Source organism: Ctenopharyngodon idella, chromosome 4 (assembly GCF_019924925.1).
Source record: "Ctenopharyngodon idella isolate HZGC_01 chromosome 4, HZGC01, whole genome shotgun sequence".
In the NCBI taxonomy this organism is placed as follows: Eukaryota; Metazoa; Chordata; class Actinopteri; order Cypriniformes; family Xenocyprididae; genus Ctenopharyngodon; species Ctenopharyngodon idella.
The window spans coordinates 9,619,564-9,645,288 of record NC_067223.1 but is presented as its reverse complement, the minus strand read 5'-3'; the positions used below and the strand labels follow the sequence as shown (position 1 = coordinate 9,645,288).

General features: G+C 36.9%; 2 protein-coding genes across 2 annotated transcripts in view; both read right to left on the bottom strand.

The window, feature by feature from the left end:
- LOC127511429 (scavenger receptor cysteine-rich type 1 protein M130-like) overlaps positions 1 to 25,725 on the bottom strand; it is a 264,217-nt gene that overhangs the window by 142,359 nt on the left and 96,133 nt on the right. The window contains exon 12 of the mRNA XM_051892237.1: positions 14,704 to 14,760. The gene's annotated coding sequence lies outside the window, so the exon portion shown is untranslated. The remainder of the gene's footprint in view (positions 1 to 14,703; positions 14,761 to 25,725) is intronic.
- On the bottom strand, positions 888 to 25,604 carry LOC127511433 (CD5 antigen-like). The gene is made up of 7 exons (XM_051892240.1): positions 25,336 to 25,604; positions 24,923 to 25,240; positions 24,157 to 24,459; positions 23,634 to 23,948; positions 22,957 to 23,256; positions 1,183 to 1,251; positions 888 to 895 (listed from the first exon to the last, which is right to left on the bottom strand). The coding sequence occupies exons 1-7, from the start codon at positions 25,451 to 25,453 to the stop codon at positions 888 to 890; spliced, it is 1,431 nt and encodes a 476-aa protein (XP_051748200.1). The 5' UTR covers positions 25,454 to 25,604.

Sequence of the window (25,725 nt, the reverse complement as noted above, 5' to 3'; positions counted from 1 at the left end):
TGCTTCAGTCTCCTGGAACATTATGGTTCCATTATGGTAGATGTTTACAGTTAGAAATGCCTTGTTAATGTCATTTTCTTCATACATTTGAATTTGTCTGCCATTACAGATGCCCAGTTTTCTGTAACTTTTGTAATATTTACAGATTACTGTGTGTCAAATATTACAGTCTGTTGTGTAGAGGAGCAGATTAGTGATGATGGCTCTGTCCCCTTTTTGTGAAACGTCTGCCATTAGAGTCTCTGGGTTGTTCTTCAGCAGGCTGTATTTATAGGCTTTCTTGTCCTTTGCACTCTTGATGGTCTGTGGGTATGTGATGGAGTTTTAAATACAGTGTAGATGGAGACTCAGTCTTGCCTGTTATTTGGATGTGAATTGATTCCAGTATCTTCTGTTTTGTCCAATTTTCCTCCAGTTCTTCTCCCGACTGTACTGTTTCAGTTTTTTCTCTTTTTTTTGTCTTAATATACCTCTTGCTTTTATCTTCTGTCTGATATACGTTTTGTTAGGTTTGCCTTACTCCAGAGGTGAAAAAAATTTTATAATTTCAAGAGCTTGTGTGGATTATGACCTGCTACTGCTTCTTCAGTTTAGAACACACTTTAGAAAAGTCTCAAAAAGTCTCTCTCTCTCTCGATATCTGACATATATGAGTAGCACGAGGGCTTTTCAGTGCATTCGTTGCTATAATATTCTCTATTAAAGGATACGCTCCTCGCACTTCGCCCACCCATCGCACCAGAACGGTTTTCGCAACCAGGCTGAAAAGAATTACACTTTTTGCCCGGAAGGCATATCGTTTCATACAGTCATGTGACCACGATAATATCAAGACAATTTTGCTATCATCCAAACCCTAACCCTATACCACGATATTGATAATATCGTTACATCCCTAGTCACAACAAATTCATGGACAATCAGTTAAATACTCACCTGAACAGATGACACCGGCATCAAAATTGTGAGTACAGGAATTTATGCTCCATCCTGCTGACCCACAGTTCTTCAGTGTAGACTCTGATCCAATACATAAAAGACCACTCATCCAGATTGGTCCTGATCCTGGTCCAAAATGAGCATCACTCAGAGCATCTACAGGTTCTCCACAGTCCAGCTCTCTACACACCACTGCAGCATCAGCCAAATCCCAGGATTTATGACACACTGTTCCCCACTGACCTCTATGAAGAATCTCCACTCTACCAGCACAGGGACTGGTACCACCAACCAACCTCACATTCTTTTTATCTAAGTGACAGAAAAATACAGATAAAGACTATGGGTGCATCTCTACATGCACACTAGTTCACATATAATTGTGTACACAAATTCAGGCACTGGTAAAGCACACTGGCTCACTACACATTCGGACACTGAATGTTCAATTTCTGGTGACATGACTGGGTGCTTTGTTGTCACTCGGTGTTTATTAACAACACACAGGACCAATATGTTTATGACTTTTTTTTAAATGCTGTTTAAAGTATGTCATGAAATATACTTTGATGGTTGTTATATGTATGCAACATTTTAGCCAAATTTGAATTATAAATATTAACTAGACTGTTCACTGCCTATCTACTGATGTTTATGCTGACATTTCATTAAATAAAGGTTTGTCTTCTATCGCATGTCATGATGATATTGTGCTGATATTGTGTTGGCTCGTGCGATTTGTTTTGCACTTAAGAATTTCTATTAAGGGAATATAGTGAGCATCTGGTTTTTGGAGTGCATTGTCAGATTTTTAGGGAGTGAACATTCCAGTGCATTCAAAGGATTTTGTGATTGAGGCCCTTAAAATGGCTGGCGCCCTGGTCAGTGTTCTGATTACTGAACTAGGGAGCTGACTGAGACACACCCTATGAGTAAAAGGTTTATTACTATCATATTATTTTAACTCACCAGCACAGAACAGCCTTGGGTAATTATCATGTGAACAGCTGTTTTTGTGTAAGGATGTTGGACAGAATTGAATCTGAGACTCATTTCCTCTGCACTGAATCTCTTGTGTCCACATCTGAGCGTCTCCTTTGCCAAAAGCAGATTCTCCCAGCACCTGTACAGGAGCCCCACAGTCCAGCTCTCTACACACAACCTCTGCATCCTGCTGGTCAAAGGCAGCAGCACACACTGAAACCCATGACTGATCATGAAGAACTTCAATTCTCCCAGAGCAACTGGAGTTTCCAATAAGCCTGACACCTGAAGTAGCAAGAGATAAGAAATGTTACAGTTCTGTTTGCTATCTTTGTAATTCTTGTCATTATCGTTCTTCCACAAAGTTTGTTAATGTGAAAGGAGTAAAATAATTAAATTATTTGTTTTATTTAATCATCTTTCATTCTTTCATGGAACATAAAAAGGGGAATTTTACAGAATATCCTGGTACGCTTTTCAATATAATGAAAGTAAAATAATAAATAAATAAATAAATGTTGTGCTCCACAGAGCGTCGTCATATAGGTTTGAAAAGACACTATAATGATGCCTGAATTTTCATTTTTTGGTGAACTATCCCTTTGCAGCAGGTGGTTTATCTGTGAATTAAAAAATAGGGCAGGGTTTGGAGCAGTTTACCTGAGCAGATGACACCTGCATCTTTTGTATGATCACAGTTATAAACACCCTGATTTACTGATCCACAGTTCTTCAGTGTAGATTCTGATCCAGAACATAACTTTTTATTTGTCCAGATTAGTCCTGATCCTGGTCCAAAGTGAGCACCACCCAGAGCATCTACAGGTTCTCCACAGTCCAGCTCTCTACACACCACTGCAGCTTCAGTCATATCCCAGAAAAGATCACACACTGTTCCCCACTGACCTCTATGAAGAACCTCCACTCTACCAGCACAGCGACTGTGACCACCAACCAGCCTCACTCTCATAATGTCTATATAATGAATAAAGAGGGAGTAAAGACATATGGACAAAGGGAAAGAATGAGGGAAAAGTATCACACAAAGAGAATAAAATTAATGAATATTTAGTGTAGTTTTTGGGAACATTAACTGATTTCAGTTTATTAAAAAAATGCTCAAACCTGCACACACCAAGCCAACATCATTTTCATATGAACAGGTGTTTTTATGGGATGGTGATGTTGAACAGAGGTGAATCTGAGACTCATTTCCTCTACACTGAATCTCTTGTGTCCACATCTGAGTGTCTCCTTTGCCAAAAGCATCTTCTCCCAGCACCTGTACAGGAGCCCCACAGTCCAGCTCTCTACACACAACCTCTGCATCCTGCTGGTCAAAGGCAGCAGCACACACTGAAACCCACGTCTGATCATCAAGTATCTCTAACCTCCCAGAGCAGCGAGAACCTCCAACCAGCCTGACCTCTGAAAGAGCAACACAGGAAAGAACAAAATTTGAAGTTACAGAACTTCAACAATGAGTCAGTCATATAATCAATAGATTAGTCATTTAATGAGAAATCATATTTTCCTTTATCTTCTAAAATAAAATATATTTACTTGAAAACATATTAAATGTCAACACAACTTTGTCCAGTCCAAAAAGCCCTTGAAAGTAAGATATAAAAATGGCTCATGTAGAAAAAAGCATATAGTTATTGTTACTGTAAAAATCTGCCCACATTTTCATGTCAAAAAATTCTGAATCCTTTCAGAGCATTACATTAAATTGTAGAGTTAGAAACAAGCTTCTAAAGTTTATTTTTAACAAGGTCCCTGATTATTACAGCCTAATTTTACAGTTTGTGTGGTAAAAAGAAGATGGAAAATGCTCACGAAAAATAAAATTATGACTGCTTTTGGTGCAATTGTTTTGTACATTAAGACAGGATTTTTAGCTTTAGCTTACCTGAACAAATGACCTGAGCGCTCTTATTAAGACACTCATCTGGATTAACTGGTTTAAAGAATCCACATTTCTTAAGTGTAGCCTCTGAGCCAGTACACATTGCATTTTTCATCCAAAACAGTTTTAATCCCAGTCCAAAATGAGCATCACTCAGAGCGTCTACAGGTTCTCCACAGTCCAGCTCTCTACACACCACTGCAGCATCAGCCAAATCCCAACCAGCACCACACACTGTTCCCCACTGACCTCTATGAAGAACCTCCACTCTACCAGAACAGCGACTGTGACCACCAACCAACCTCACATTTACTATGTCTGTGAATGTAAGAGAAAAACTTAAAATGTTATAATAAAATGAAATTAATGTGTTTTGTTGTAGTTTAAACTCTTACCAGTACACAGCAAACCAATGTTGTGTTCATGTGAACAGTTGTTTTCATGTGATGGTGATGTTGGGCAGAGGTGAATCTGAGACTCATTTCCTCTGCACTGAATCTCTTGTGTCCACATCTGAGCGTCTCCTTTTCCAAAAGCATCTTCTCCCAGCACCTGTACAGGAGCCCCACAGTCCAGCTCTCTACACACAACCTCTGCATCCTGCTGGTCAAAGGCAGCAGCACACACTGAAACCCACGTCTGATCATCAAGTATCTCTAACCTCCCAGAGCAGCGAGAACCTCCAACCAGCCTGACTTCTAAATAAGCCAACACAGATCAACAAAAGCATGGCTTATTTATGGGACTTCAAGATAATGATTTGTACATAAATATGTACACTGTACATTGTACATTGTACATATTGTTTGTCTTTTAATTAATAAATGATGTAAACACACACACACACACACACACACACACAAAACTAATATAAATATGAAATCTATTATTGAAGTCAACATTTTAAAATCAAATTCTTTAAAAATTAGAAACCAATATGGAAGCACAAAAAATCTTACAAAGATATGAATTTGAATATGTAAAATACTTTACCTGAGCAGATGACTCCAGCATCTTTTGTATGATCACAGTTGCTTTTACCCCATCCTAATGATGCACAGTTCTTCAGTGTAGACTCTGATCCCTTACACATGACAAGACCCATCCAGATTGGTCCTGATCCTGGTCCAAAATGAGCATCACTCAGAGCATCTACAGGTTCTCCACAGTCCAGCTCTCTACACACCACTGCAGCATCAACCAAATCCCAGTCATCACCACACACTGTTCCCCACTGACCTCTATGAAGAACCTCCACTGTACCAGCACAGCGACTGTGACCACCAACCAACCTCACATTCACACCGTCTAAATATTAAGCAGTAACAATGAGAGAGATGAAGGGATGAGAGTTTAATTCATAACATTACAAAGTGGGACAACTGGCAAAATGGGACACATACATTTGAATATTTAAAAGAATATTCAGAGTTCAATACTCCCTCTTTTTTATTAAAAGACAGAAATGTGAAGCTTGTAATTTTATAATAGCACTTAAATCAGTTATCCTAAAATTTTGTAAAACATTGTTACAGGGTTTTTACCATTACATTGTCATGGAAACAAAGCTGTAAAACTGCATATAAATTTGCACAGAAAAGGTTAGTAATTTTTTCCACACTAAAATCATGTTAACACACATATTGTTTACGTCTTGTTTCTATATTATTGAGAGAGCGAGTATTTTAAAGTTTACAGATTGGCCCCATTCTCTTCCATTGTAAATGTTTTTTGTTTGTTTGTTTGTTTGTTTTTCTTAATGGAAGGACAAGAAAAAAAAAAAAATGTGTGGTAAACAAAGTGATGTTAACTGAGCTTAAACTATATTAAACCTGGTGTATTCTTTTTATATTTATTTTTCCCCCTCTATATATAGTTCTTCTGCAGCTGAGCTCTTGGTGTTGTGTACGATCTAATATGGTAACATTAAAAGACCTTTAGGGTTTTTTTTTTTTTTTTTCTGTCTTGTTTCTCATGATCTTCATTTTCTTGAGATTTTTACATAATATAGCATTTATGTTGCTGGATTGTTAATTAGCAAATTTTACCTTGTTTTTTTTTTTGTTTTTTTATGTTCATGGGACTCACTCAAGCAAACATGTCTGTCACAAATATTTCCAAATGAATGTTTATCAAATCAGAAATCCAAATATATGATTAATTTTACTGCCACCCAGCTCGAGGGACTGAGATGCCTGCATGATTATAGAATGATGTTTGAAACATGACGAATTTGCAACCAGAGAAAAGGTGATCAATGTATGATTCTTTTTTTTTTCTTTTTCTTTTTTTTTTTGAGACAACAGAATATTGAGACAAAATTTACGATGTTGATATCACGTGCAAAATTATTGCGATCACAAGACAACAAGGCAAAAACACAATAATAATACATAGCCGTTTAGGGTTTCTGTAAATAACAAATAATAACATTATTTTGATAATGATATTATAATGAATAAAAAGAAGACCATCATGTAAAATTTATTTATGGCTCTTTATAATTGGGAGAAACAGAGAAAGAAAGACAGAGAGCGAAAGAGAAAGAAAGGAAAAATTGCCTGTTAAACACAGAAGTACATTTAAAATATTGTGACAATGCGTTTACACAGACATAAAAAACACATTACAGTATAGTTTAATTTTAAGTGATTAAATAACAGTCTGACACCTTCATTCCTAAAAATAACTTAATCTCTTTAACTTCATGTGTACTTACCAGCTGTGATGAGTTTTACAACTGTAGTCAGTAAAATGAGTGTCAGGCATCTCTCCATCTCTCTCTGCTTGATTAATTCAACATCCAGTTCAAGCTTCTCCGCACTGATGATACAGAAGTACAGGCATCCTCTCACACCCCTTAATGAGAGAGAAAGAGGTCCAACACCCTCCAATCACACTCGCTGTTACCTTATTAGACACAACAGAGGAAACCATCAAACAACTTCAGTGACAAATCAGACAAGGCTTTTATGATTTTCTCCATATAAAAATTGTCAGTGCTGATGAACTCCTCCTCCTCCACACACACACACACACACACACACACACTCATTTGACTTACAGGAGACAGGAAACTCTCCAGTTTATTTACAGCATCAAAGCCCAACACCTGCAGAGACGAGATAAAAGCGCTGATAACTAACTGTGAATGTCCTAAACACTGTCTATTAGTGTATACATATGTTAGCATGACATTAACATGTAATAAACCAAAATGAATACTCTTTTACAAAACCATTTAAGTAAATGTTTATTAAGAGCACAGCACACAAGTAAGCCCTTATTACACTAATGATAAGGCAGAAAAAAATAATAATTTTGTGAAACATTTTATCTATATCTCAAAATAATTCCTGTAACTAATGTGAAATTTATTTAATTGCACAAAAGTGTTTTCTTTTAGATGACCCAGAAAAAAAAAAAAAAAACAAACAAACATAATTTTCAGTGAAGATGAGCATGTTGTTCACCTTGTGACCAGCAGAGAGAGCCAGTGAACTACATTTCTGCTAAAGCACCTTGTTTTGCACATTTATACTTCCACAGGCTAACACTGTATATTTGAACAATTAAATAAATGAACCTCCACAGATACAATGATAGAAAACGTAGCTTTGATAGCATCAGTGGTATTTCACACATTAAAATAGTGAACAGTGAAACAGATACTAAATAAAGATGAAGATGAAGAAGGCATAACATGTGAGAAAATGGCATAACATATTTCAAATAAACCCTCTCCTAAACATTATATATAAGGTCGGTCCTGAGAGCCTCAGTCCTGCAGAGTTTAGCTTCAACCCTGATAAAAACTCACCTGCCTAAAGCTTTCTAGCAACCCTTCAGACCTTGATTAGCTTGTTCAGGTGTGTTTGATTAGGGTTGAAGCTGAACTCTACAGGACTGTGGCTCTCCAGAACCAACGTTAGCCACCCCTGGTATAAACTAACTGTGGTTGGTTTTAAATGGCAGTCATATGGTCTCTTCCTCTCCAAACTTTAGTGGTTCTTGTCCAGAATGTGACACTATCCCCCGGTTTCACAGACAAGGCTTAAGCTAGTCCTAGACTAAAACGCATGTTTGAGCTGTTTTAACTGAAAGCAACTTGCATTGTTTTGTCTGAAGATGCACACCAGAAATGTTTTTTTTTTTTTTTTTTTTTCTATTGTACGTTTCTAAAAGCTACTGAAATATCCTAATTGAACTAAGGCTTAATCCTGGCTTAGGCTAAGCCCTGTATGTGAAACCGGGCCTATGTTGTCTAAAGCTACTTAGAAGAACAATTACAATGTTTACCACACTTGCATAAGTGATTTGTCTTATAAAATCACAGATCACTTGATTTAATGTTTAAAAAAAAAAAAAAAAACATTACACTTGATGAATAAAAATAATATTTTAAATTCCTCTACTACATGTTATATATATATCTTAAATTTTAAAGTGAGAAAGACTGAGAAAAAAAACAAACAAACAAAAAAAACAAGCAAATATGTTAAAGAAACATATACATAAGTATATTTTCATTTATTTATTTAGCATACACGTTTAAGTGAGATACAGAGAAACAACAGTGAATGAGTGGTTTAAAGTTGAACAGTCGTGATTTGAGGTCAGTAAGATTTTATTTGAAACAAAATTTTACTCAGCAAGGACGCATTGTTTAAAATGACAGTAATTTATAATGTTACAAAATATTTCGTTTCAAATAAACATTTAAAGTTTCTTTTCAAGGAATCCTGATACTTCATATTTAATTCATTATTCTGTTTGCTTCCAATTCCTCTCTCTCTCTCTCTCTCTCACACACACACACACACACACAATTATACGAATTAACTGGTGTGGCTGTATAACAGTATGGTACAATTGAACCAGAAGACTCGAATAAGAGGCAATCAGGAAATCAAGTTGATTAATAAAGCATTCCTGTTCATTTTTGTTCAATTTTGATGTTATGTGTAACAAAATGTCTTTCTCTGTGTCCAGGTTTGACTAATAAAATGAATGCAAAAACTGACACTTCAACATTGCAAATAATAATAATAATAATAATAATAATAATAATAAATAAATAAAAATTTAAACCTTTACAAAGAGCTGTATGCAATACAGATTGTTTCAAAGCAGGAAATAATGATTCAATGATGCAAACAGAGTTCAATTCTACTGTAAAGCAGCTCTAGAAATACAACAGTTCAGTGCTGATTCAGTTCAGTTCAATAACTGTGTGAAGTTCAATTATGGAAGGAGTTCAATAAAGCAATAAAGCAGAAAACATTGATGTCATCATCCAGCAGTTCAGTCTGATAGTGTCAGTGCAGTCAAATCAATAATATTGTTAAATATTAAGTGTCCCCAACTACGCAAGCCAAAAGGTGACAGTGTCAAGGAACCCAAACTCCACTGGTGACAGAAATGGAGAAAAACAAAAGGTAACACTTTATTTTAAGGTCTTTTAACTAGTTACTTATTGGCATGCATAGTACTGGAATATTGGCTATTTATTAGTACTTATTAAGCAGATATTAATACCTTATTCTGCATGACCTTATTCTACATTTCTAATCCTACCCAATATCTAAACTTATCAACTACCTTACTAACTATTAATAAGCAGTAAATTACGAGTTTGAGAGAAAAGTCGTAGTTAATAGTTTATATGTGTTCCCAAAAAAAAAAAAAAAGTCTTGAAGGAATCAGGCTCAGTTGGGGGACCAGTCCTCCTCTGACCAGAAGAATGAACAAGGTGTGGTTATGATTCCAGACTGCATCACATGTCAGATTGTGGATTGATCATTCAGAATATTCCATCCAGTTCCTTCTGCTTGAAGATCAGCTACATCTGTGCCGATAGCTTGAGCGAATTATAACACGCACACACACGCACGCACACACGCACACACACACACACACACACACACACACACACACACACACACACACACACACGTTAGAGGTAAAATATAGTCACACATAATTTGGGAGACTTTGAAGATTTCAGAGAGAGGAAGCATCTCATGTTATATTCAGCATCAGACCCAAACACCTGCTACAGGTACAAACACTGATAACTGCTCAGTTCAAACATTATAACAAGCAAATATATATTAATGTTGAATATATATATTTTTATAAATGTATATTTTAATTTTCAGGACTGAATTTTATTAATTATGACAAAACATCACTTTCATCCCAAATTAATTAAAGCTAAATTTGCAACCCTGTTACCCATTCTAGCATAGTTTATTTATTATTATTTCATTTTATAAATTTAATGTTTATTGTTAGAAAAACCCATAAATCAGGCTTCATTCACTATAGCACTCAGAACTTAGCAGCCTCGGGCAATGTTTATGTGCATTGAATGTGGCAGTGTACGATACTCACCCACAAGGTGGCAGCAAAACACTAAAAATAGAGGGCAGCAAAACACATTCAAGTAAAGAGCGGATAAACGTCTTGTCCTTGTCTTGACAGGAGAGAGCGTCTCGCTGAACGCTTACTGGAACTAATTGTTCAGTTCTTTCTTTTAATATATATATATATATATATATATATATATATATATATATATAAAATATGTTTTATAATCTTATAATATTTCTTATATTTCTTATAATAACCTTATAAGTCGGAATGATTTTTGGTCAAACAGACATTAAATTGTAGTAAAATGTTTTGGTAAAAAGTCTGCTAATTCAGACTGGCCTGTCTATGGACAAACACATATCACTAGATCCTGTAAGTTATTATGAATATTATTATGCATACATAAATAATGATAATCAACAAGAAGTATTTGATATATAACATATACAATATAACAATAATAACAAACATGTATTTGTTAATGAGCCCATAATTATAAAAACATTATTTTAACTCCTATAACCTGTAAATTAAGAACATACAGGAATACATTATTATTATTATTATTATTATTATTATTATTATAACAAGTATATGATGAACCCAATATTTAATAATAATAATTTTACTGATATACATTACTTTAGCCTTTCTGTAATGCATGATTGAGATTGCTAATCATGGCATTAATCATGTTCTAATATTGCTGTGTAATGAGAGTTGACCCAGAGAAATAGTTTCCCACATCCTAGTGCTACTTCAGTTTCTCTCATAATACTCTGCTGCCTCTTTTCACATCAACACAAGATAGAATAATTAATTAGCTTAGTTGTTAAAAAATAAAGTAAAATCAATATGTCCATGTTTGGCAAGCAACTGTGGAATAAGCAGAATAATGTACAGTCAGCTGGTCATTATCACAAAATAAACCCCCAGAGGATGATCAGTGATGATCAAACAAGTAGAATCCACCTGCAATCCGCCTGACGCAAAAGTGTGCAGATGTAGCCATGTGAATGTTTGACAGACACACACACACCTGAGCATATGAGCAGCGCTGAACACCACGTCAAACTCAGAACTGTCCAGCTCTGCAGCTTTCTGAGCCTTTACTGCAGCAATCAAGATAATGAATCAGATATTCTTAAAAGAGTTTATTAGATTAAACCTGAAGCCATGATGATTCATTAATGGTAGAAAAGTACTTTCAACATATCTTAGAAAAAATGTAGATTAAAAATGAAGTTGTGTGACTCACCCATTACCATTACTGTCCATTCATGATGACATCTTCATAATTCTCTGGTCTGGTGTATCCACTACACACACACACACACACACACGCACGCACAACATAAGATCTTAAATATAACTTTAAGCTAATAAAATAACATTTTATCTGAACTTGTCTTCACCCTAAAGAAATAGGGTGTAAAAAGAACAAAATCAAACAAACAAAAACCCACCTTTTTCAGTACCATAGGTCTGTCCACTGGTAAAAAAAAAAAAACTCTTGGATTTCAAAAATATCTTCATTTGTGTTCCGAAGATGAACAAAGGTCTTACAGTGTTTGGAACGACACGAGGGACAGTGATTAATGACAGAAATGTAATTTTTGGGGGAACTAATGCTTTAAACTGCCAAATACACACAAGGTTATCTCAAAAACACAATGTTCACATAAACACAGTCTGTTATGATTGTGAACGTAAGCAGCAGGGACAGAAATCGCATGTGTATATTAGATCTGTGGAAAATTCCCTTCAAAAATAACACCAATCCACTGCGTCTTCACTGGATCAGATGTTGGGAATAAATGAAGACTGCTATGTTTAGTGATGGATGCTTTTGAAACACGCTTCGTGAGGCTTCAAAACCTTTGAAAATCATTTGTTCTGAATCAGCAGTTACGAGCTCATATTAAACTGCCAAAGTCATGTGATTTCAGTAAATGAGGCTTTCTTACATCACAACTGTTTCGAAAAATGTCAATAGTTCGCCATTACGGGCCATGAACTAGTGTCTGTATGGTTTTTACCTGATCTTGGATCAGTTTTATACATTTGTAGACATTTAATGACAAATTTGCAGTATAAAATGAAGAGTTGTATCACTCTAAAAAAAAAAAAAAAAAAAAAGTGCTATATAGCACTAAAAGTGGTTCTTGGCTCGTAATCATAGGGGAACCACTTTTGATGCTATGTAGCACCATATCTTTAAAGGTGCTCTGTCTTTAAAGGTGACCTTTGTCAAATGGTGCTATGTAAAAAGAGGTGCCATATCGCATTTTATTTCTTCAACAAAAATGGTGCTAAACAGCACCAACAGTGGTTCTTTGGCTCATAAAGAACCTTTAAATGGACTTAACAGGTTCTTTGTACGGCAGTGGTGCTATATAGCACCTTAACCACCCCAAAGAACCACTGAAGTTGTTTTGTAAAAGCTGATTTCATGGATGTTTGAGCTGAGTTTTCGTTACATTTACATTGTTCTGACCAGCATGTGGCACTTCGGATGCTTCAAAACAGTGAATCATTTTGCGAATCAATTACCTAAATTGATTCAAAGTTTCGAAATACTTCATTTCTACCATAACTAATGTTCACTCTTACATCCAAAAACAAAACACCTCAATCATTTACGAGACATTCTTGTCGCTACAGCTGCTCCGACGTCAAGACAATGGTGGACTGTGTACAACTCGCTCAGGGCGGTGTCTATTCTAACACAGCAGTGTCCGTCAACAGTCGTGGGCAGGGCCTGTACAAAATAATGTCACATTGTACAGAATCTGTGAACGGCTTGTTCTGAGACACTGCTTATGATTTATGGGGATTAAAAAAAATGAGTGGGTGGATTTTTATCATTAAAGGGTGGTTGTGTACACACACTGCCAACACACATTTATGTTCAAACACCATATAAAAGGGAATTTTGCATATTAGGTCCCCTTTAAAGTGCTGACAAAGTCACCCAGGTGTCATGAGAGTGAATGTGGGAAACACAAAGTCTGACACCTGCAGAGAAGAGATGACAAACACTGACAATGACCCTGGCTTGAGGAGCACTGGGTGTTAATAATATGCTAAGAAAGAGAGACATAAAGGACAATCTGTTAATAACAAAACAATGTTTCGCATAAATGTATTGAACTTTTGCTTTTTGTGTACAAAAAAACAATGTGTTATAAATTGGAAGCAAATCTAAAACTAATGTATGAAACAAACAGGGTCTCTATTTGAAAAAGCTGTTATAAACACTGAAGATTTCAGCTCACAGTGCAGACAGTCAGAAACTCCTTTGGCAGGACATAAAGTGAACATGCTTTTCTGATAATTTCTCACAGCTGCTGTTTGTAAACTTATTTCCAAAAGTAAATTCCAACAATTTTTAATAAAATATAAAAGTCCACCAGCAGTGGGTCTACATTAAAAATGGTGCTGGCGGCTTAAAGATAAAGAACTCATAAAATGTATAGCAAAAAAAAAAAAAAAAAAAAAACATTTCAAAGCAATGCATTTGTTTTTCTCAGAAATTATAGCTGAATTAGAAGATTTCAATACAAAGTGCAATATAAAACATTGCTGGACTGAAGGTAAAACATACAGTTTATAGGATGATCTTAAACACTTTTCAGACCACTTAAACACTTTGATTTGAGGCGGTGTGTGTGGTTTGAGTTATACAGCCCTTCCATGTTTTCCTGGATCTTCCTCCACATCGTCATAGTCTGTTATTAGAAAACAAGAGCAAATTCATGTATCAACATGCTTTAAAAAGTATTATAACGAACACAATGTTTTCAGTCCATTTAAATGAGCTATTGTGACAACAGAAGATGATAGAACAAGATGAATTGATAATATAAAGCTATTATAAAGGCTAAACCAAAATAATTCTGTTAAAAATGTGTCACTCAAATATTCCCCGACGTTCTTCACATCATCATACTCCTCTTGAACACCCTCTGATATAAATGTGTCTAATATTAATTACATGAAAAAAGTCTTCATACTTTATATGCTACTATAATTTGATGAAAAATAAAGAAAAAAATGTTCTAATGTAGAAGTGTATAATTTGAAACCCACACCTTTTTTATCATTGGAGAACTGCCGTACAGTGACGACATCATCATAGTTTTCTGCTGAGTCATACAACAAAATAATGAAAAATTAAATGCATCAATTAATGGACAAAATTTAGAATTTTGAAACTGTACATATGTATAATTAAATACACAAACACACACACACAATATATATATATATATATATATATATATATATATATATATGAAAAACCTGTCGAATTAAAAGAAATAAACCTGTAGCATGATGTCTCCGTTCAGCATTGATTACATCATCATAATTCTCTGGTGTGTTTTGTTGCTCTTCTAAATTATTTAAAAGGAAAAGAGAATAAACAGAAACTAATTCACAGGCCAAATAGGTGATTAAATTAAGTGAATTTCTGTGATCAGTTAACAAACCTTCAGTGGTGGTGACATCATCATAGTAGTCAGTCTTCATTCCTACTGCAGATTTTGCTTTTGAAAAAGAAAATACATGCATATTATTATTGTTATTATTATTGTTATTAATATTAATAATAATAATAAAACCTTATCTGAATTATGTGCTGAATGATTTATATAATTTATAGTCTTCTAAAATAACTTAAGTGAATGTTTTTAATCATTTAAACACACATACTTTTCTGTATGTAGAAGGTAACATAATTCTATTTCAGTCCTCTAACCTGAAAGAAGCTCATCAGCATCTTCATACCCAGAATGCTGTTCAGTAGAAAGGGCACTTCCTATTATGGAGTAGAACCATCAGACACGTTCACAATCACAAATCAGCCAAAATCCCCATATCATTTGGATCATATAGCACTAACCCTATATCATTTACTACAAGTGATACAAACAAGGTACAAATGGATGCGATTTACTCCACTCACCCTCTGAATAAACTGATTACCCTGTTGATCTCCACAAATCAGACATTATGACATTTACTCACCCCTCTGAGTGAAGAGACTGTGTCTGTTAGTGGGTCTGTGATGAATCTCCTCATAAACGGCCTCAGTCGTGCTCCTGTGTCTCCTCTTAGAGAGAGCTGTGAGTGTAGAGAGACAAACCTGCTGTCAGTTCACAACACATGACTGATCACACACTGAATAAGACACAATATGACAGTCTCTGGATCTCTCCTACCTCTCCTCATCACTCTGTTCTGCTGAATCAGTATAAGCAGTGGCACTAAGAGCAGTAAGAGCACAACTCCCAGTACAATCACAAGCACAGAGAGAGACGCTGCTGGAGGAGTTTGTGGACGAGTGACTGATGTTGAGCTCACTGTCTGAGAAACTGGAGGAGGAGATGATGTTGTTGTGGCAGGAGTAGTGGACACTGACAAATCTGTAAAAAAAAAAAAGACACAAACACATTCAAACATGCAAATACACAAATACTAAACTAGCACTAAAATGATCTAAAAATGTTTAATATTGGTCGGTGTTTTACTGTGACCTGCACAGGTGAGTCCAGCGTGCTCTTTGTGGGAGCAGTCAGTGTGGTTCTTCAGGGAGAGAGGACAGTCCCACAGGTGAATCTCATTCCCTCTGCACTCGACTCTGTTCAGCCACACAACACCTTCACCAGCACCAAAGGCTGAATTCCCATCAGCCCTCAGTGCTGCTCCACAACCCAGCTGCCTGCAGACCACCTGAGCATCGCTGATGTCCCACAGATCATCACAGACTGAGCCCCACACAGCGTTATGATACACCTCCAGTCCTCCCAGAGCACCGGCCCTTCCCCTCCACTCAGTCTGAGAGGAACATGCTCTAAATCACAGACAAGTAGAAACATTATTGGCCAACAGAGTTCTGTCAGAACAGCGACACCTACAGTGGTGTGTGACATTAAATCCTCTTAGTTCTCCAGAACAATATTACATGCATACATGACAAATGGCTGTTGTGATTTTTACGTTCTTCTACATCAAATGAACTTACCTGAACACTGTCTCTGATGTGGAGATGTGGAGCATGACAAATAGCTTCTTGGAGACTCATGACTCTCCTGTTCTGTAATCACAAATTAATTCAACATTATATTTAGTGCTGTCAATCGATTAAAAAAAAACATTTTTTTAATCGTGATTAATCACACCTAACATTAAAGTTTTTAATATATATTTTATATTGTAATAATTTCACATTACATCTCTATATCAATGTAGAAACAACATAGACAGTATATTTTAAACATTTGATCTAACAGGTAGGAAATATACAGAAATTCTATCAAAAACATTCTTTACTGAATAAATTATAAATTAAATACAGATTAATCCTTATTAAAGCTATAAAAGTTATTTAGTCAAGAGCATTTCTTCGATTAACATTAATGACAGACAACAGCAGGTTTATCAAGCATTTTGGCATAATTTTGTGTTTTTATCCATTCAAGTGCAAAAGAGGACTCAATGTGGAATGCCATTTTTCAGTAGATTTCTGTCTTGTGAGTTGTGTGTGTGTCATACAGACAGGAGATTCACAGACAGTGTGCCAGTACCGCAATGAGTTCTCTTTTGTCACGCTTGAATGGTTTAAAAGCATTTGCATGAATAAGAGCGTGAACATACAATGTAATGCTAGCTAATAGATGATGGTAAAAAAAATGTATGCTGCGTTAAATATTTTTAACATGTTAAACTCAAAAAAATTAATCGCATGAGTTAACGTGCTAAATTTAACAGCCCTAATTTTATATATATATATATATATATATATACACTGAGTAATGTTAACAGATTACTGTTGTATTTTTAGAGATGGAAAATATATCAGTCTTACCCAAACAGGTGAGTTTGGCCACTTCATCTTCACCACAGTCATTCTGTCCCCAGGGTGAAGATGGACACTGCCACAGATTTGAATCATGTGGTCGACATTTCACTTCATCCAGCCAGTTACGAGCTGATTCCAGTCTTGGTATAGAATTGGAAAAAGCACCAGATCTTCCACAGTTCAGCTCTTGACAGATCAGACTCACTGTGTCTCTGTCCATCTGGTTCCAGCACACATTACCCCAGGATCCATTGTAGAAAACCTCCACATTCCCTTCACAGCCCTCAGTTAACCTGATCTCTTTAAACTCTAGATGAAAACATGAATGCTATATCAGCACTTACCCAACCTCATTCATTTCAACCATGTTACATATACAAATGACTGAAATAACCCAAAAAGATTCAATTAAAAATATTTTAAAAGATGAAATTTAGATTTTAAATGTTACTGAATGTAACTGAATTTTTTTACAACTGAGTACTATTTACTAGGGGTGTGACGAGACGAGATGAGACATGAGATTGAGTTCACAAGAACGAGACGAGATTTTTACACAGAATTTAAAAAAAAAAAAAAAAAACTCCTCGACGAAATATATGACTAGAAAAATAGTCTGCAGGTGCATTAGAAATGTTTTAATCTCAACTCACTGGCTTCTCTCCTCTATGATTTCATGTGAGTCTCTTCAGACCTTAGAACAGTACTATGGTAACTTGAGATCAAACAACCACACAGAGAGGAGAATGCAGGATTGTTGTTTTACTAATAACTGCTCGTATTATATTTACAGGATCGACAATCGCGAGCTGGCTATCCAACTGGACAGAACATTTTTCGTCAAGAGGTAAATTCCCTCTCAACATAAGCATATACACCCCCTATCGGCCACAATTGGATCTGCCAGAATACTCAGTCTACTGTAAGTACAGGATTTATGAGCTTCTTCAACTTTTGACATCCTAACCAAATTCCTTTCCACAAATTCATCATAGAAATAAAAACAGTATAAATAAAAATGAATGACAGTTTTCTCTTAGTCTTAGTGCAACACTACTGTAAGTGCAACCATAATCAAAGTACTCTCTTAATATTCAAAGGTCAAAAAGTGACCACATTTTTCTTCAAGCACGATACAGACCTAAGAGATGGTTACAACTACACAGTCCAGCCTAAGGTAGCTTTCATATTGGGAGATATTTGCATGCATCAGCAAGCCACTTTCAAAATGCGGGGTATTGAAATCGAGTTTGAATTCGCGCTAGCGTTATCGCGCGTACTCTGTGAATAGGGAGCGGTGGTGCTGAGTGCGCATTCTGTGAAAGCTAAATCCGTTAACATTAACACAGAAAAAAAAAATAAAAACGCACCGCATACGCACTGCAGATGGAGTATGTGTGAAACGGGCGTAAGATCAGACTCTTTTTAGGCTATGTTGCGCAAACGAATCCTCTGCCATGGCCTTGTCAGTGAACTCTGATTCCTGCTGAACTACATACGACTCTGCTGCTCGTGTTGGGTGAGCTGAATGGAATTAAAGCGACCGTTATCCAACTGAATTCAATGGTTTTCTATAAAAATCAAAATGACAGTGGAGGCGTAACGTAAATGTAGTGGTAGCATATTCTATCCTAATTTCACCCTCACACTCCGACATGGCAATCATGAGACAGCTTTTCACGATGAAGAAATCTTGTCAAATTTTAATCTCATGAGATCTCGTCACACCCCTACTATTTACCTGAACACACGACTCCTACATCCTCCTTGTGTTGACAGTCATGTTTTCCCCAGCCTGGAGAAGAGCAGCTCCACAGGGACGTCTCATTCCCCTCACACTCCACCTCATCCAGCCATATGGGTCCAGAACCAGGACCAAACCAGGCTGGTACCTGCTGGATACTGAGGGCCACTCCACACTGCAGCTGTCTGCACACCACATGGGCATCTTTAATATCCCAGGAGTCATCACACACTGTCCCCCATGAGCCGCTGTGAAAAACCTCCAGCCTCCCTGCACAGTCTCCCCCAGAACCCACCAGCCTGATGGACCCACGACCTGATATTCAGAGAAAGAAAAACACATCAGTGATCACTAACAACTGAAGAATCTGCCCAGATGTTGCTCTTCTCACCAAGGCAGGTGATTGACAGCTGTTGTGTGGAGCTGCAGTTGAGAGTTTGTGGAGAGCTGCAGTTCCCCAGATGAGCTTCACTCCCAGAGCACTGGAAGCCCGTCACACACTCATGACTGTGTTCAGGACTGGATGAAGAGGAGCCGGAGAAGTTCAGCACAGAGCCACAGCCCAGCTGTCTGCAGACCACAGAGGATTCAGTGAGACTCCAGGAGTCCAGCAGAACTCTCCTCCAGACCCGATGGATGGAAACTTCCACCTCCCCCTCACACTGTCTCTCTCCAGACAACCGCACCAGACCGTCATGAACAGCTAGAGAGGAACCTTAAGAGAAGATCTTATGTTTTACTAAAATAAGAAATGTGTTAGAACATTGTGAAATAGTGTTTATATATTAAAGAGAGTTTTTCCAGTATCATGCTCTCTGTGTCAAACAAGTTTACCAGAGCAGATGACTCCAACATCTCGTCTATGAGAACATTCAGCTCGACTCCATGAAGAGATGGAACATTCAGAGAGTTTTGTTTCATTCCCATCACAATCAAACACATCAGCCCAGATTTCACCACTTCCCTCTCCAAACCAGTCTGATCCCACAACAGACACAGCAATCCCACAATTCAGCTGTCTACAGATGACACTGGCAGCTCTCATATCCCAACTTTCATCACACACTGTGCCCCACTTATTGATGAACTGAAGCTCAACTCTTCCAGAACAAGAGTCTGAGCCATTCAGTTTGGCCTCTGTGTAACCTGAATAAAGAAGTTAAAATAAAGTATGCAGCTGACAGAGAAGACATATCAAATGAAGAGACACTGCATATTTATAATTTACCTGAACAGATCAGTCCCACATTATTTTCACTGGTGCAGCTCTGTTTGTGTGATGATGATATTGAGCAAAATGAAATCTGGGACTCATCTCCTCTGCACTGAATCTCTTGTGTCCAGATCTGAGCGTCTCCTTTTCCAAAAGCAGATTCTCCCAGCACCTGTACAGGAGCCCCACAGTCCAGCTCTCTACACACAACCTCTGCATCCTGCTGGTCAAAGGCAGCAGCACACACTGAAACCCACGTCTGATCAAGTATCTCTAACCTCCCAGAGCAGAGGTGAGATCCATTAACGAGTCTGGAAGCTTTATGACCTGGAATGACATTCATATTACAGGAATGACAGAGCACAGTAGACAGAAACAAATGCTTGATAGTTAAATAAAATAACCATACAAACATTTACAGTTTTCCAAACAAAATATTCTTTATGTCACAACAAATTCATGGGTAATCAGTTAAATTACTTACCCGAACAGATGACACCGGCATCATAATTGTGAGTACACCCATGTATGCCCCATCCTGGTGACCCACAGTTCTTCAGTGTTGACTCTGATCCAGTACATAACACAATATACATCCAAATTGGTCCTGATCCTGGTCCAAAATAAGCATCACCCAAAGCATCTACAGGTTCTCCACAGTCCAGCTCTCTACACACCACTGCAGCTTCAGTCATATCCCAGCCATGATGACACACTGTTCCCCACTGACCTCTATGAAGAACCTCCACTCTACCAGCACAGCGACTGTTACCACCAACCAACCTCACATTCTTTTTATCTAAGTAACAGAAAAATACAGACAGAGACTCTGGGTGCATCGCCATAAGCACACTAGTTCACGTATCAGTATATTGTGTACACACATTCGGGCACTGAAGCACACTGGCTCAATACACATTCGGACACTGATTACTCAATTTCTGATGACATGACTAGGTGCTTGTGTCGTAAAATGTCACCACTGGTATTTATCAACAACACACAGGACCGATATCTTTCTGACATTTTTTATGCTGTTCAATGTATGTTATGAAATATACTTTGATTGTTGTTATCAGTGATGGGAATAACGGCGTTATAAATAAACGGCGTTACTAACGGCTTTACTTTTTTCAGTAACAAGTAATTAAACGAATTACTTTTTTCTCCCGTTACAACTGACAAAAAAAAAAAAAAAAATGCCGCGTTCCTATAGTTGAGCTCACTGAAGTTTCATCCGAGTAGGCTCACTCTCAGCCATAGGACCTGCAAAGTTTTTTCTCTGGTGTGTGTTGGGGTTAGTCATACACAAATATAATTTTAAACTGATAATAATGTACGATGCTCTGTGTGTGTCTGTGAGCATGCGAGCGGAGCGCGAGCTCAAACCAGAATACCCTTTGTGACATGCTGGATCGAAAATATGTAAAATATTTTTTTTTTTTTCTAGTCGACTAGTTGTTGTTCATTTAAGCCATTAGTTGACTAATCATATTTATATTAATTTCATTTCTTAAATACTGGAGAGAATAAACCGGCAAAGGTAATGATTATGAATGTGACAAAAACAGCAAGGAGACATTTTAATTGTTTATTAATAAAGAAATGTTTTCTGAATCAGTGTTGGCTGCAAAGATGAAGTTGACATTGCTGACTCTCATCTCCGCATAGGCAACTGGACGCGCAGAGAGAATGCACATTTCATTCGAATTACATAATCAGAGAGTAGCCTATTTCGTTTTTAATTATTTCGTTTAAAAGTAGATATTTCAAACTTTCTATAGATATTTTCTCATGTCTGACTGTGAGGTAAGCAGCCTATACGCTGAGTTTCGGTTCATTTAGCCTATAAGACGCGCTCCAGTTCACGTTCATAGCGCCGGCGCCTCCATGTCATGATTATATTGTCTGCTATATTTGCTTCTTATTCATTAAATCCAGGCAATTGGTTGATGAAACATTGATTAAAATTAAGATACAATTTTTATAAAACGAAATTCACTTCAAAGAAAGGCTTTCTACAAAACAAAACTTAATGAAGTGGTCAAAATCATGTCTGACCCACTCCATGTCTCCCGATATATTCCGCATCTTGTAGTGTATTCTATCTTACTCATGCTGTTCACTTTTTATAATCAAATAGATGAATTTAAAACATAACATAGGACTATTTAAACATAAATATGAAACTACGTTTCCTTTAATGGCTACCAACACGTATAGTAGTAGGCCTACAGTACAGAGAGATTTCATGTAGTAAGCAAGAGCGGACTCATGAGTCACGAGTCGGATCAGGAATAATTTATTTTTAGCATTATATTTAATATTAGGGGCATCCAAGTTATTTGACATATTTTTTTTTTTATTAATTTTTTTTTTTTTTTTTTTTAAGTAATGCAATATTTACTTTCCCTGGTAATTAGTTACTTTTATAATGATGTAACTCCGTTACTAACTCAGTTACTATTTGTGAGAAGTAACAAGTAACTATAACTAATTACCTTTTTAAAGTAACGGGCCCAACACTGTTGTATATCTCAGCAACATTTTAGCCAAATTTTAATTATAAATATTAACTAGACTGTTCACTACTTATCTACTGATGTTTATGCTGACTTTTCATTAAATAACGATTTGTCTTTTCGAATCTTCTATGGCATGTCATGATATTTTGTTGATATTGTGTTGGTTAGTGTGATATTGTAGTTCAGATTTTCCATTAAGGGAACATAGTGAGCATCTGGTTTTTGGAGCACACTGTGGGATTTTTTTAAGGAGTGAACATTCCAGTGCACTCAAAGGATTGGTGAATGAGTAAAATGGCTGGCGCCCTGGTCAGTGTTGACCTACTGAACTAGGGAGCTGACTGAGACGCACCCTATGAGTAAAAGATATGATATTACTCTCATGTTCTTTTAACTCACCAGCACAGAACAGACCCTGGTATTTATCATGTGAACAGCTGTTTTTGATTGAGGATGTTGGACAGAGTTGAATCTGAGACTCATTTCCTCTGCACTGAATCTCTTGTGTCCACATCTGAGCGTCTCCTTTGCCAAAAGCATCTTCTCCCAGCACCTGTACAGGAGCCCCACAGTCCAGCTCTCTACACACAACCTCTGCATCCTGCTGGTCAAAGGCAGCAGCACACACTGAAACCCACGACTGATCATCAAGTATCTCTAACCTCCCAGAGCAGCTGGAGTTTCCAATAAGCCTGACACCTGAAGTAGCAAGAGATAACAAACGTTTCAATTTTGTTTGTTATTTAAATGTGTTATTCTTGTCATTAATCGTCTACAACACAACACCTCTTTAATGTAAAATAATCAAATTACTCAATCTCATGTCAATCCAAAATCATCTGACTTTCTTTCATTGAATACAAAAAAGGGAATTTTACAGAATATCCTGGCACTCCTTTTAATATAATGCAAATAAAATATTAATAATTAATAATAAAATACATTTTGTGCTCCACAGAACAAAGTCATAAGTAAATGATGCCGGAATTTTTTTTTTTTTTTTTTTGTGAACTATCCTTTTAAAGCAGGTGGATCATCAGTGATATAAAAATAGGGCAGGGTTTAGAGCAGTTTACCTGAGCAGATGACTCCTGCATCTTTTGTATGATCACAGTCATAAAAACCCCAATTTACTGATCCACAGTTCTTCACTGTAGACTCTGATCCAGTACATAAACTGCGATTTGTCCAGATTGATCCTGATCCTGGTCCAAAATGAGCACCACCCACAGCATCTACAGGTTCTCCACAGTCCAGCTCTCTACACACCACTGCAGCATCAGCCAAATCCCAGCAATTATCACACACTGTTCTCCACTGACCTCTATGAAGAACCTCCACTCTACCAGCACAGCGACTGTGGCCACCAACCAACCTCACTCTCATATTGTCTATAAAATGAATAAAGAGGGAGTAAAGACATATGGACAAAAGGAAAGGATAAGGAAAAAAGTATCACACAAAGAGAGAGAGAGAGAGAGAGAGAGAGAGAGAGAGAGAGAGAACTATGCTAAAATTAACTAATATTTAGTGTAGATTTTGGGAACATTAAATTTGAATTCAGTTTATATAAAAAAAAAATAATAAAAAAGCTCAAACCTGCACACACCAAGCCAACATCATCTTCATATGAACAGGTGTTTTCAAGTGAAGGTGATGTTGGACAGAGGTGAATCTGAGACTCATTTCCTCTGCACTGAATCTCTTGTGTCCACATCTGAGAGTCTCCTTTTCCAAAAGTATCTTCTCTCAGCACCTGTACAGGAGCCCCACAGTCCAGCTCTCTACACACAACCTCTGCATCCTGCTGGTCAAAGGCAGCAGCACACACTGAAACCCACGTCTGATCATCAAGTATCTCCAATCTCCCAGAGCAGCGAGAACCTCCAACCAGCCTGACTTCTGAAAGAACAAAATTTAAAGCTATAGAATTTCAATAATCAATCATATAATGAGAAATTATATTTTCCTTTAACTTCTGAAATAAAAGATATTTACTATATAAACATATTATACATGTCAGCAAAAAAATGTCCCATTCCAAAAAGGCCTTGAAAGTAAGCTACAAAAATGGCTCATATATATATATAAAAAAAGCGAATAGTTATAGTTTCTGTAAAAATCTGCCCACATTTTCATGTCAACAGTATCTATGAATGAATCCATTCAGAGCATTACATTAAAATGTAGAGTTAGAAACAAGCTTCTAAAGTTTATTTTTAACAAGGTCCCTGATTATTACAGTCTGAACTTAACAGTTCATGTGGTCAAAAAAAGGTGGAAAATGGTCATGAAAAATGAAATTATGACTGCTTTTGGTGCAATTGTTCTGTACATTAAGACAGGATTTTTAGCTTTAGCTTACCTGAACAAATGACTTGAGCACTCTTATCAAGACACACACCAGGTTCAGTTGGTTGCATGAATCCACATTTCTTAAGTGTAGACTCTGAACCAGTACACACTGCATTTTTCATCCTAAAAATCGCTTTTGGTCCCAGTCCAAAATGAACACCATGCAGAGCATCTACAGGTTCTCCACAGTCCAGCTCTCTACACACCACTGCAGCATCAGCCAAATCCCAGCCAGCACCACACACTGTTCCCCACTGACCTCTATGAAGAACCTCCACTCTACCAGCACAGCGACTGTGACCTCCAACCAACCTCACATTTATTATGTCTATGAATGTAAAAGAAAAAGCTAATGTAAATGTAAAATGTTATAAAAGAAATTAAATGAAATGAAATGAGCTTTGTTGTACTTTGAACTCTTACCAGTACACAGCAAACCAATGCTGTGTTCATGTGAACAGTTGTTTTCATGTGATGGTGATGTTGAACAGAGGTGAATCTGAGACTCATTTCCTCTGCACTGAATCTCTTGTGTCCACATCTGAGCGTCTCCTTTGCCAAAAGCATCTTCTCCCAGCACCTGTACAGGAGCCCCACAGTCCAGCTCTCTACACACAACCTCTGCATCCTGCTGGTCAAAGGCAGCAGCACACACTGAAACCCACGACTGATCATCAAGTATCTCTAACCTCCCAGAGCAGCGAGAACCTCCAACCAGCCTGACTTCTAAATGAGACAACACAGATCAACAAAAGCAAGACTCATTTATGGTGCTTCAAGATAATGATTTGTATGTAAAAGCCATTTTATTTT

Bases quoted from the DNA above. Each gene is read 5' to 3' on its own strand.
- LOC127511433 (XM_051892240.1), bottom strand. From the start codon at position 25,453: ATGTGGACACAAGAGATTCAGTGCAGAGGAAATGAGTCTCAGATTCAC. The intron at 23,257-23,633 runs GTAAACTGCTCT...TTGCTACTTCAG, and splicing joins TGCAGGAGTCATCTGCTCAG to GTGTCAGGCTTATTGGAAAC. The intron at 1,252-22,956 runs GTGAGTTAAAAG...TCTGTCACTTAG, and splicing joins CCAGGGTCTGTTCTGTGCTG to ATAAAAAGAATGTGAGGTTG.